General features: G+C 39.4%; 1 protein-coding gene across 1 annotated transcript in view; it reads left to right on the top strand.

The window, feature by feature from the left end:
- Positions 1–14056, top strand: part of RNF217 (ring finger protein 217) — a 133872-nt gene that overhangs the window by 107805 nt on the left and 12011 nt on the right. Inside the window, exon 5 of the mRNA XM_040239332.1 lies at positions 10918–11119. Coding sequence (XP_040095266.1) covers positions 10918–11119 — 202 coding nt within the window. The remainder of the gene's footprint in view (positions 1–10917; positions 11120–14056) is intronic.

Here is a 14056-nt window from a genome sequence, read left to right as displayed (position 1 = left end):
GAAGATTACATACTCCCTGCTCAAAATCCTCCATGTCTCCTTTCTCACACAGAGCAAAAGCTAGTCCTTAGAGTGACTATAAGACACATCACACTCTGCTAACACTTCCACCCCATTACCCCTCTGACCTCATTTTTCACTTCCTTTGCCCTCCACCAGCCACCCTGCCCTCCTTGCTATGCTTCAGAAGGACCAGGCGTGTTCCCTTCTCAGGGTCTCCATACCTATTCTTCCTTTTGCATTCCCCAGATACCTACACACCCAGCTCTCTCCCTTCATGTCTTCGAACAAAATTCAGCTTCTCAGTAATCACTTTCTCCTACCTTATGCCCTTTATAGGCTTTTTTTTTTCCTCCATAGCACCACAGTGCTATCACTATTTAAAATAGTGGATATATTTTGCATCTTGAGAGCAGGGGTTTTGATCTGTTTTTATCCTTGAGATACCTTGAACATTTAAAAGCAATGCTGGGCAGTGTTCAGGACTGAATGGACAGTTGATGAATGAATGAATGTCATTTTACTTTACTCCTTACATGCACTTTTAGTGAGACTCCATCACAGGCCCTGTCCAACATGGTTGTTTTTCTCATGAAACCCACATAGGGGAACACACAGAGGTTATGCGGGAAGATGACAAAACACTGTTGCACTTCAGTAGGGCTTTGCATAGGGTATTATAGATGAGTTCATGGTAAAGGGGGTATCTCCATTCCTCTTGGGGAAACCAGGGAGAGCTACATTATTGAGGATTCCTGGGTGGATTTTGACATAATGAAAGGTATCCAGAGGTGAGAGTATAACACTTAAAGCACAGTACACAGAGCCAGGAAATGAGTGTTGTGTAGTGCAGCCACAAGTGTTTTGTGGTTCCTTTAGAGTAAGGTTCACAGAAGGAAGTGGTGAAAGGTGGGGGTAACAGATACAAACAGAAGCCTGGGCCTTGCATGCGATATTAAGAAATTTGGATTTCATCCACCAGACTGAAAGTTGTAAACAAGGGAATGGTGTGGTATCCAATTTATATCAATATTTTAGGTGGGTTGCTGTTGATCATATGAAGGTAGCTGTAGACTTCTAGAAGGAAATGATGATTGTATGAGCTAAGGTAATGATCAAAGGCTGGAGAAGAGGAGAAGGGCTCGATAAATATCCTGGGGCTGAAACTGTCTGATATTGATAGATAACTGGAAGTGAGAAGAGGATAATAACTAGATATTTAGCTTGCGTATCTAAATGGATGGTGATGATACCATAAAAAGTGCAAGTGTTAGCTGCTCAGTCATGTCTGACTCAGCGACCCCATAGACTGTAGCCTGCCAGGCTCCTCTGTCCATGGGATTTTCCAGGCAAGAATACTGGAGTGGGTTGCCATTCCCTTCTCCAGAGGACCTTCCTGACCAAGAGATTGAGCCTGGGTCTCCCGCATCACAGGCAAATTCTTTACCATCTGGATCATGGTACCCAGATATCATAAACTGAGATAAAGTAATGGAGATAGAGTTACTTTTGTTGTTGGACTAGAGAACCTTGCAGTGATGATGAGTTTGGTTTTGCTTATTTAACTTTGAGATGGCTGTAAGGCATACAGGTGTATTCAGTTCAGTTCAGTTCAGTCGCTCAGTTGTGTCCGACTCTTTGTGACCCCATGAATCGCAGCACGCCAGGCCTCCCTGTTCATCACCGTCTCCCAGAGTTCACTCAGACTCACATCCATCGAGTTCATGATGCCATCCAGCCATCTCATCCTCGGTCATCCCCTTCTCCTCCTGCCCCCAATCCCTCCCAGCATCAGAGTCTTTTCCAATGAGTCAACTCTTCACATGAGGTGGCCAAAGTACTGGAGCTTCAGCTTTAGCATCATTCCTTCCAAAGAAATCCCAGGGTTGATCTCCTTCAGAATGGACTCGTTGAATCTCCTTGCAGTCCAAGGGACTCTCAAGAGTCTTCTCCAACACCACAGTTCCAAAGCATCAATTCTTCGGCGCTCAGCCTTCTTCACAGTCCAACTCTCACATCCATACATGACCACAAGAAAAACCATAGCCTTGACTAGATGGACCTTAGTCAGCAAAATAATGTCTCTGCTTTTGAATATGCTATCTAGGTTGGTCATAACTTTTCTTCCAAGGAGTAAGCGTCTTTTAATTTCATGGCTGCGGTCACCATCTGCAGTGATTCTGGATATGACCCCCAAATAGTTGCTATATGACTCTGCAGCTCAGGAGCGAGGTCTGCAGTGGTAATTTAAAAATGAAATCCAGTGTAGGAAAGTTGAGGCCATTTGAGTATGGAAGAGACTACGCAAAGAGTGTATGCAAAGTGGTGATTCATCGATGGAATTAAGAGATAAGTGAAGAAATAGGAACCTAAGAGAGATAGGAGCATCTGGAAAAAAAAAAAGGTGCCATTGAAGCAAAAGTATATCAAAGGTCAGAGGGAAGTAGTGACCAACTGATTAAATGCCACTGAGAAATACAGTAATGTAAGAATTAAAAATGTATTCATTGGATTTGGCAATTAGAGGGCATAGATAATACTCTCTTGTTTTAATAAATAAGGCATATTGAGAACATGCTATGTGACAGGATCTGTGCAACTCCCTCTAATAAAATAACAAATAAGATGTATGTGATATGGACCCTTTCAGATCTTATCAACTGGGAGAGTAGAGAGTTTGAGCAGAGATACATACAACTAAGAGGTTTAAAATAGAGACTGAGAAATACTGTGATAGGGCTGGTATAGGTTGCTTCTCATTTTATGGATGATGTTGTTGTTCAGTCGCTCAATTGTGTCCAACTCTTTGCGACTCCATGGATTGCAGCATGCCAAGCTTCTCTGTCCTTCACTATCTTCTGAAGTTTGTTCAAATTCATGTCCATTGAGGTGGTGATATTATCTAATCATCTCACTTCATGTATCATTTCATGGACACAGTGCCCTGAATATACTGTTCTGGGAATGGTCTCCCTACCTCTGAGTCTTCTTAACTGGTGAACTTAACTTGTTCTTCCTTTCTCAAATCAACCAACACTTCCTTAGACAAGCCTCTTCTGACCCTGAGATCAGATCAAGCTCCTTCTGTTAAGTACTCTCTTCATGCCTTCTCCTTCTCCTTCATAGCATTTATCATAGCTTATGAGTATCTGTTTATCTGTACAATTTATCACGTCCATCAGTTGGACCGTAAAGAAGGCCGAGTGCCAAAGAATCGATGCCTTCGAACTAATACTGGAGACGACTCCTGAGAGTCCCTTGGACAGCACGGAGATCAAACCAGTCAATCCTAAAGGAAATCCACCTTGAATATTCATTGGAAAGACTGATGCTGAAGCTGAAGCTCCAATATTTTGGTCACCTGATGTAAACAGCTGACTCAATGAAAAAGTCCCTGATGCTGGGAAACATTGAGGGCAGGAGAAGAGGGCATCAGAGGATGAGATGGCTGGATGGCATCACCAATGAACATGAACTTGGGCAAACTTTAGGAGATAGTGAGGGATAGGAAAGCCTGGCATGCTGCAGTCCATGGGGTCAAAAAGAGCTGGGCATGACTGGGTGACTGAACAACAGCAACAACATCAATACGTTAGACTAAAACCTCCTTAAGGGCAGAAGCCATGTTGGCTTTTATCTGTGAGCAAATAAACATTTATTGAATTAATGAATGAATAACTATTTCCTGGAGAAACACAGTTGATCTGGATGTTTCAGTAACATGGGATTGCAGTCAACTGAGAAAGAATTAAGAAATGAGTAAGAAAAGCAGTGAGAATAGACTATTCTTTTAAGAAGCTTAGTTAAAATGGAAAGGTGAGGGTAATCATTGGCTAGAAGGTCATGTGAAATTAAAGGAAGGATTTATTAGGATGGGGAGACTTGTGAACTATTAGCAGGCTAAATGGTGCACAGCCACAGAAGGGAGAGGGTAAAGATGAATGAGAAGGAGGGGAAAACAGACATCTGGAAATTTCTGAGGACATGGATTATGGAATCAAGGGAAGTATAGTCAAGAAGAAGAAAGAAACTTAGGAGCTAATTTGTAGTACAGTTCTACTCTGAGGAATAAGAATTGGACAGTCTTCTCACTCTTCTTCAAAGAATGTGTCATCATAAATCAATCATAAGACTGAATTATATATGAAATTCCCTATAAGAAAGAAAATCAGTACATTCAGTTCAGTTCAGTCACTCAGTCGTGTCCGACTCTTTGCAACCCCATGGACTGCAGCGCGCCAGGCCTCCCTGTCCATCACCATCTCCCAGAGTTCACACAAACTCATGTCCATCGAGTCGGTGATGCCATCCAACCATCTCATTATCCTCTGTCGTCCCCTTCTCCTCCTGCCTTCAGTCTTTCCCAGCATCAGGGTCTTTTCCAGTGAGTCAGCTCTTCGCATCAGGTGGCCAAAGTACATTACATTAGAGAACAATTGAGGTTAGAGTATGACTTTAAAAAACTAACATAGCAGGAGACACCAAACAATTTTGAAATCAACATCTTATTTTATTTTTTACAGAATATTTACCAAAATAGAGGCAACCAGAGTTGACACTACAGGATTCCTGCTGCTTACCTACCCTTTCCCTGTCTTCTAGTCCAGTTTTTGATAGTTAGGATTTTAGTTCTTTTGATTATCTTTCACCTTTAAATACTGTAGAGAGACTTCTGTCCAGTGTCTAACAGTTTAGGCATAGATGAGGATCTAGTCCTCCTACAATTCTTGCTACTTCTCTGTTTCCCATTTTCTGCAAGCTGTAACTTTCTTTTTATATTGTCAAATTTAATAACCTCCACACTCTATTCTAACGTTTACTACTTTTTTCCCTAAAGAACTATTCTAATATTTGAAAACCAGTTGAGTGTTTACGTATCAAGAACATATAATTATGGAACAAGAATTACATTTCCCTGTCTGTGGAATCCCAACTTCTAGGAAACATGCCCCCTTGCGTCTTTGTGCACTCTGTTACTCAATTATGCTCTAGTTTGTTATGTCTCATATTTGAACCTTACATGCCCTTTATTTTGTTTTGCTTTTCCTAAAAGTCCTGATTGTTTTTCTTCCTTCCTTATTGGGAATAGAAATACCCACTTTATTTATCATGTTATTTAATATTTAGTTCCTTATAAATTTTATTGCTTGTTGTATATTCCATTATTATTTTTTGAAGACATTCTTGAAACCAGCTGACTTCCTGTTCTAAATTGGACTGATTGCTTTGGAACCCATTTGCTGAGATTTCTTACATCTTTTTTATTGTGGTTACATGGTCCTTCTTGACTTGCACATTCACTTGATGAAGTGCTTCCTCAAGTCATAACCCCAGAAAAGGCACAGAGGAGTCTTAGCATCTCTAGAATTGTTTTGTTTTTGCCCTTATTATTGTGTATTTCACAATTGGGCAAGTAATTCTAGGTACGTGTTTTTAATCAGGTCTTTGAAGGCTTTGCATATATGTTTGCTCTTAAAATATCCCTGTTTTGGGGTGTCTTTGCTGGCTCAATGTTAGAGAATCTGCCTGCCAGTTCAGGAGACGTGGATTCCATCCCTGGCCCAGGAAGACCCCACATGCCACGTAACAGCTAAGCTCGTGTGCCACGACTGTTGATCTTGTGCTCTGGAGCCCGGGAGCTGCAATTCCTGAGCCCACGTGCTGCAACTATAAAGCCTGTACCCTGGAGCCCATGCCCTTCTCCTCAACAAGAGAAGCTGCTGCAGTGAGAAGCCCACACACTGCACCCAGAGAGTAGCCCCCACACACCACAGCGGAAGCAAAGCCCGCACAGCAGTGAAGACCCAGCACGGCCAAAGATAAAATTACTAAAAAAAAAATCCCTGTGTTGTGGAGAATTAGTATGGTGAGATAAGTTAGGATCTAAGAGTTAGTCATCGGATCTCCAAAACCTTCTCTCATAATTATTGTTTCTAATTCATCCCTCCCAGTATCAAAGCCACTGAGGCAAATGCATATATTAGAATCATTTTATACATAGAGTAAATCTCACTGGGACAGTAATAAATAACAGTTAATTTAGTTAATCATTTCCCACTTAAAGGATAAAATAAATCTTCAGTTCTTGGTGAAAGTGGAGATAAAGACTTGTAGGCAGATGTGTACTGATTTAGTTATAAAACGGGTTGGATATTTAGCAGTACATTTATTGTTATTTTTCCACCTTAGAATTAAGCAGAATCTGTATGAAAATAAACAGCTGAATTCTAGCTCAATAGAACTAGAATTTAAGATAGTTTGTGGGCATTTTATTAAACTAAATGTAAACAGCTTGAAGAGGGGAGTAGATACATTGATAATCTCTTATTGCAGGTGTTCATATATCCTGTAAAGAATGTCATAGGCTCAAAGGTGGTCCATGTTGTCATTTCGATCTACTGCTACTGTGTGGACTTAATATCAAACTCATATTAAAGAAATATCTGGCATATCCTGAACATTTTATCTTATGACTTGTAAATATAGAGATATATAAGCAACATGTAGTGTTTAAATATTCAGCTCCTTATGTATCAGCCATCTTTATTTGATATAGATGGAGAGAAGAAACCCTGTCTGTGGTAACAAATCAAATGATGTTTGTGGCTTATGGGCAGTCAGTTTAATCTAGTGGATTAGAAATATCTCATCTGTCTTAACTCTGTCTCCATCTCTTACTTAAATACAGAATTTTGATGCTGAATTACACTTGGGCAATTAGTTTGTTTTTTAGCAGAGATAAACTGATGAATGTTTTGAAGCTATAATAAGAATGTTTTTAAAGCTTCACTGAGAAATAAAATGGACTTTACATAAATGTAATTTATGTATTTATAGCATAGTTTAAAGGTTTATTGAAAATTTTAATAGCAAACCTTCATTCCAAAGGATAAGGAAGTCAAAGAAAAAATATCAATTTGCTTTCTCAGAAAAAATGACCTTTTTTCTTAATTTAGTTTATTATTTTTTAATATAAATTTATTTATTTTAATTGGAGGTTAATTACTTTACAATATTGTATTGGTTTGCCATACATCAACATGAATCCGCCACAGATACACACGTGTTCCCCATCTGAACCCCCCTCCCTCCTCCCTCCCTGTAACATCCCTCTTTAAACCGATTTTAAAAGCTTTGATGTTTTGAAAAGAGTGACCTTGAATATTCAGGGAAATTTGTCATCTTCTGGGTGTCAGAAGTTCAAAATTATAACTTGCTTATTAGCAAATGTGAAAAGTCATGTCTCTTGTTACAAGTTAACTTGGATTATGTCAGTTCATTTCTCTTTTAGCCTGAAGTTATAAAATATTCATATATAATCAAGATATATTTGCAATAGTATTAAGGGATTCACTATGTACCTGACAGAAGTTCTGAAACCATTTTTCATGATTAAGTCATTGCTGTTATGTGTGTAAAATATTCAGATTACTCTATGGAACCATATAACCCTGCAACATATAGGGTTCCAATAGAGTATTATCAGAGCTTAGAATTTTATCACTTCCTGTGTAGACATATTATTGGACTAACAGTACTTTAGTAGCCTGCTATGTTTTGAGTGTTGTTTTTGAAATAAGGAAAGACTTAAAATAGGCTAGAAATTACAGTCTTCGGTATTTAAATGAATAATGAATATACCACATAAAGATTTTAGAACACAATAAAAAGTATTACAAACAGATGTAAAACAACAGTGAAATTTGAATATGAAATTTTGAGGCAAATGAACTGTCAGCGACAAGTTTAATTTATTAGAACAAGTTTCCTGTTGAAAAAAGTTTGACTATTATTTTAAAGGAAGAATGTGGATTCGTCCGGAGAGCAACTAAGCCAAGCAGAAAGACTCAGACCTGCCTCGTGCAGGAGGCCGACAGGATGACACTGTCAGCAAAGAGTACAATTGACCCTCTGGTTTTATCTTTAAGTTTATGATAAGAGGATGCTTACCTTCTTGGGTAGCTTAAATGGTTAAGACCCTGCCTGCAGTGCGAGAGACCTGGGTTTAATCCCTGGGTTGCAAAGAATCCCCTGGAGAAGGCATGGCAACCCACTCCAGTATTCTTGCCTGGAGAAGTCCATGGACAGAGGAGCCTGACGGGCTACAGTCCACGGGGTCACAAAGAATTGAACACAACTGAGCAACAAACACTTTCACTTTCATGTTAGCATAATAACGAAATAGACATGAATCAAAATCCTTTCTCCATTCATTCAAGCAGAGTACTCCTCTGAGCTCTGGTTATGAATAAACATGCCAGTCTTATGGTTGGTCATGAGGGTAAAGATGCTATGTATGTACAAAGTTTGGTATATAATAGGCTCCAAGCAAGTATTAGCCCTTCTCCCTTTTATAGGTTACATACAACACTATGGTGTGTGGCTAGGAAATCTGTTAAGATTTATTATCTCCATATCAAGATCAAATACAACATACAGTCCAAAGGTTGAGGGTATGAAGAAGTAACCTTTATTTTGGATGCTTAGCGTTTGTCTCTGAACATGTTTTCTCCTAATGCTCGGGTGGTTTAAAGGATGAGAAATAACTCAAGGGTTAAATAGGGCCTTGCCCTACATCGTTCCTAAATGCCATCTGCTCTGCTAAGTGGATGCAGTCACAGCAGTTGTTCGTCAGGCTTATTCATAGAAACAGGCCCTACGGGGCCATGAGGGGAGAAGTTACCAGGCAGCTGCAGAGCTTAAGCTGCAGAGATCCTCACTGCATGGGACCCTTTGTAAGCATCCAATTTGTAATTTGCATGCTTCTCCTTTAAGCATGTGTGTGCTCAGTCATCTACAACTCTGCAACTTCATGCACTCTAGCCCACCAGTCTCCTCTGTCCATGGCATTTCCCAGGCAAGAATGCTGGAGTGGGTTGCCATTTTCTTCTCCTAGAGATCCTCCTGACCCAGGGATCAAACCTGCGCCTCCTGCATTGACAGGCGAACCTCTTTACCACTGCACCCCCTGAGCCCCTCTAATTAGATAACCTTAAGGCTCCACAAAATCTGGGTCCACTCTCAAAGGACTGTCGGGTAAAAGGGGAAAAAAATCAATACAATTGAAAAAGATGAGGTGGCCAATAGCAGGAAAAGCAAGTTTGGCTTCTATTGACCAAATAGTGATTGGTAGTTACCTTTGACCACTGATGCCCATATGCCCTTGACCATAGCTAGTTCTTGCCTGTCCAGGAAGGTACTCTCTAGTCTAGCATCAGTCTAAGAATTATCCATATGAAGAAGTGATAAAGGAGGTCACCTGGCAATCAGGGAATGTCAGTTACACTGCCCAGGTATTTGGTTCCTCACAGTTTTAGGTGAGTGAAGGGGGAGGGATAAATGGAACCAGTATTGTACTGATCTGACTCAGTATGTGCCTCCAAAATGGGTTAGTCCCTCTATGTATATTATCACATTTTTATTCTCTCTCTAAGTAATATAATATAAGTAAGTAGTATCATCTGAATTGTAGCCTGGGAGATAAGAAGTAACCTCAGTATTTACCTGTAACTTGACAGCAACAACTTCTATATTTTCCTGTTAACTTGACGACAGCAGTTGTGCAGGTAGCATTGTATACACAGTCCTGTACAGGCGTTTGCAACTAACCTTAGAGCTGGGAACTAAAATGGTATTGCAAATGCACTTATACCTACTGGGGCTTTCCTGGTGGCTCAGCTGCTAAAGAATCCGCCGGACTGGGTTCAGTCCCTGGGTTGAGAAGATCTCCTGGAGAAGGGAAAGTCTACCCACTCCAGTATTCTGACCTGGAAAATTCCATGGACTGAATAGTCCATGGGGTTGCAAAGAGTCAGACATGACTGAGCAACTTTCACTTTCACTTTCCACCTATTGTCATTCCCTTCAGTTCAGTTCAGCTCAGTTGCTCAGTCATGTCCGACTCTTCGCGACCCCATGAATCGCAGCACACCAGTCCTCCCTGTTCATCACCATCTCCCAGAGTTCACTCAGACTCACATCCATTGAGTCAGTGATGCCATCCAGCCATCTCATCCTCTGTCGTCCCCTTCTCCTCCTGCCCCCAATCCCTCCCAGCATCAGAGTCTTTTCCAATGAGTCAACTCTTCGCATGAGGTGGCCAAAGTACTAGAGTTTCAGCTTTAGCATCATTCCTTCCAAAGAAATCCCAGGGCTGATCTCCTTCAGAATGGACTGGTTGGATCTCCTTGCAGTCCAAGGGACTCTCAGGAGTCTTCTCCAACACCACAGTTCAAAAGCATCAATTCTTCAGTGCTCAGCCTTCTTCATAGTCCAGCTCTCATATCCATACATGACTACTAGGAAAACCATAACCTTGACTAGACGGACCTTTGTTGGCAAAGTAATGTCTCTGCTTCTGAATATACTATCTAGGTTGGTCATAACTTTTCTTCCAAGGAGTAAGCGTCTTTTAATTTCATGGCTGCAGTCACCATCTGCAGTGATTTTGGAGCCCAAAAAAATAAAGTCTGACACTGCAAAGAGAAATTTCTATCCCTTAAAAAATTTTATGTAATCCTTTTTTTTAAAGAATCCTCTTTGTCTCTTCTTATTTCCCAGGCCACCTCATTTTTGCTTATAGCATCAACAAAATATACCTTCACAGCATTTTAAATTGCCTCCTAATCATTGAGTGAGATGTATGTTTAGAAGGATAAGTGAATTTTCTTCAGGTTGTGTTTGTTTATATTAGTCAAAATAGGCCAACAGCTTCAGCATCTGAAATGTTAATGAGCTTTACACATCTAAAGGGTTTGATATAAAGATGGCCTTAAAGAATGTGATTATAAGCAAACTCACAGTTTCAGGAATGCTATCTAAGGCTTTTATTTTGGTGAAACTTGTATCTTTTGTTCCATACATCCTTTATTAAAAATTTAATAACCTTGTTCTTCTTTCTCTCTTTCTCTGTTACAGATCCACATCCAGAGAACTGAAGGGTGTGACCATATGACCTGTTCCCAGTGTAACACTAATTTTTGTTATCGCTGTGGGGAGAGATACCGCCAGCTCCGTTTCTTTGGAGACCACACCTCAAACCTCAGTATATTTGGATGCAAATACCGCTACCTCCCAGAGAGACCTCACCTAAGGAGATTAGTGCGAGGGTCAGTCTGTGGTGAGTGTCCAACATTATTTATAGGGATCTTCCTCAGGAAGTACGCGGTGATGATGACAGAGCTTAGAAATGGAATCCAACAGCTGTGATAAATCTCAGCACCTGGCATGCATTCTAGTAGAGCCTTTAGCTGAAAATAGGAAGAAGACATTTTCTCTCCTTTTGTGTTTAAAACAAAAACAAAAACTTAAGTTTGTTAGCAGGACACTACCTATATGAGCAAGTGGATTTTGTTCGAAAAACGAATAATTGAATATACCGCAGAAATGTGAAGTCATTAGTCTTCTGAAACCCTATTGTAAGTGATTTGATAAAAGGGAACACTGTCACATTTATTTTTGTAGTGATGATACCTAGCAACGGGTCTTAACATATAGCCTCTGTTTATTCACGGAAGACGTAAAGTACAATTTTTAAAACCCCTGTGTTTCCTTTTGGAGCCCATTTTCGTGTGTGTGTACGTGTGTACTCGCGTGTCAGGATGTACCTGAGAAAGCAGGGAGCAGCTGGCCTTGTAAGTTCTCTCTCCTACACATATTTTTCCACCTTCAGGACAGCTGTCAGACCATCTCAAACTGCTGTCAGACCATCACAAGTATGGCAGGAAAATGTGGACTTTTCTCCTGTCACAAACAGGGAAGAATACAATAATCCATGTGACCCATTACATTTTACAAAATGGAATAAAATGATTTTATAAGCAGTGTTTTTAAATAAAAGAGTAGTTCAGTTTCAAACATCTCATCCCTACAAAAGGCAGGACAAGGAGTTACTCTGTCAGTCCCAAGCTTGCTTCCTCCCTGCCTTGGAAGAGAGTGGATGGATGACAGCAAAGCCCTCCTGACCTCTGTCTTTCCCTGATCTACAGTTTGGGAAGTTTGCACATGTCCTTGGATAGAGACAGGAAAAGGGCCTGCCCTCCTCTCAAACCTGGAGGATGAGAAACAAGGTCTTCATTTCATGTCACCATCTGCCCAGCTACAGATCAGAGGTTCTGCCTCTAGAGAATAAGGCAGAACAGCGATTGGAGGATAATTAGCGTCCTCTGACATGGAAGTATCTCCCTAGTAGGGAGTAGGCAGATTTTTCAGTGAATGGCTTCCTGGGTAGCTCAAACAGTAAAGAATCTGCCCACAATGCAGGGGATTTTGGTTCAGTCCCTGGATTGGGAAGATCCCCTGGAGAAGGGCATGGCAACCCACTCTAGTATCCTTGCCTGGAGAATCCCGTGGACAGAAGAGCTTGGCGGGCCACAGTCCATGGGTTTGCAAAGAGGTAGACATGACTGAGTGACTAATCCTTTCACTTTTACTTTTTCAGGGAGTAGGTGGATTTTTCAGTGAATCGTATTGGGAATGAAAGTGACAGAAAAAAGCTTAGTTCTCATATTATTCCATACAAATGTTCAAAGTATTAAATCATACATTGGTGAAGAAAATACAGGTCTTTAATTGTTTTCTTGTTGGCAAGTAGCTTATATACAAAAATGGCTTATGCAAAAGAAATGGAGTCCCCCAAAAAATAAATATCAGTTTTTTTTAAAAAAAGAAAGAAGTCTGGAACCAGAATTGAAGAAATAAAGATAGCCAATAAACATGTTTTAAAAGATTCAGCATTGTTAGTGGTCAGAGAAATGTAAATTAAAATAAAATAAGGTTTCTTTGGATTATTGATTAGCAAATATTTTGTCAAGTTAATATTCTGTGCTGAATTTCCATACTCTATTGAATGAATTGGAAATTTTGTGCAGTTCTTTTACAAATAAATTTGATGGTAACGTGATAGACATTTTAAAATATAATAAATCTAGGCTGACAATGGTGTACTTGCAAGTATAATTTAAAATAGCAAAAAAGGGAACAAAAAATAAGTACTAAAATATTTAAATAAGATAGGATATATGGATATGATAGAATATTGTTCCAGCTATTGAGAATAGTATTTTAAAAGAATTATTATTGATCTAGGAATAACAGAATCTAAGCTTAACTGTCCTCAAGACAGTATTAAAAGTAGACTTAAACATGTATCAAACATTGATTGCATGATTATAATAAGTTTATTGCTTCCCAGAGAGAAAGAGAGCACATATCTGGTTGAGTCCTGTGATGTTTGAAAACAATAGTGCTATTACTTTGCAGTCATGTTTTATCACTTATGAAAATATCACTCTTAGCAAAATTGATAATTACTTAAAAAAGAAATATGAATGAGCACACACTGAGCTACATGTACAGGAGAAAACGGATTCACTTAAAATATGCATGTCAATATATTCTAAACTCAAGCATAACTTTACTAGTGTGCAAAATATAATTGTTCAGTGGGATTTAGTATTGCTTGATAAATTATATCATTGGTGAAAAATGTAAGTAAACCTCATGGTTAGACATTTTGTCAACTGAATGGCAATTTTTTCAAAATTAGATATTAAAAAATATATTTCCTAAAAAAATATTTTCTGTCTATATATTTTCTGTGGTTCCAGAGACCCTTTCTTAAGAAGAAAAAATGTTAACATTTTTCTGACAAATTTCCAACAAATGGCGACATTATGTTTCTGTTTTCTAATGTAGTTGGTTAATCCAAATTAGCATCCTTATTTATAGAATGGTGTTGCTGCTGGATTCTTAAATAGCAATGTGATTCTACTGCAAAGTCCCTCCATTCCTTCCTCTTCTCTTGTGTTTAGGTTCTGTAGCTGTTGCTACGTCACATGCTTTGAGATCAAGATTACCATGTAATGATAAAGATTACGATGTAAAGATATTAACTATTAGCCTCTATTTTTGTGCTAGTGTCTTTTAACACAAGCAGGATTCCAGTTGTGAACTCTGTGCTGTAACTAGAGTTTATTGTAATCACTGCTCAGTTATTCATTCAGAAGAAAAAATGCTGGTTGATGCCACTGGCCTGCTTACCAGTGTTTCGCCTTCT

Source organism: Oryx dammah, unplaced genomic scaffold (genome assembly GCF_014754425.2).
Source record: "Oryx dammah isolate SB20612 unplaced genomic scaffold, SCBI_Odam_1.1 HiC_scaffold_4, whole genome shotgun sequence".
In the NCBI taxonomy this organism is placed as follows: Eukaryota; Metazoa; Chordata; class Mammalia; order Artiodactyla; family Bovidae; genus Oryx; species Oryx dammah.
Note: the sequence above shows the minus strand (reverse complement) of the source record. Positions and strands in the feature narration are given on the sequence as shown.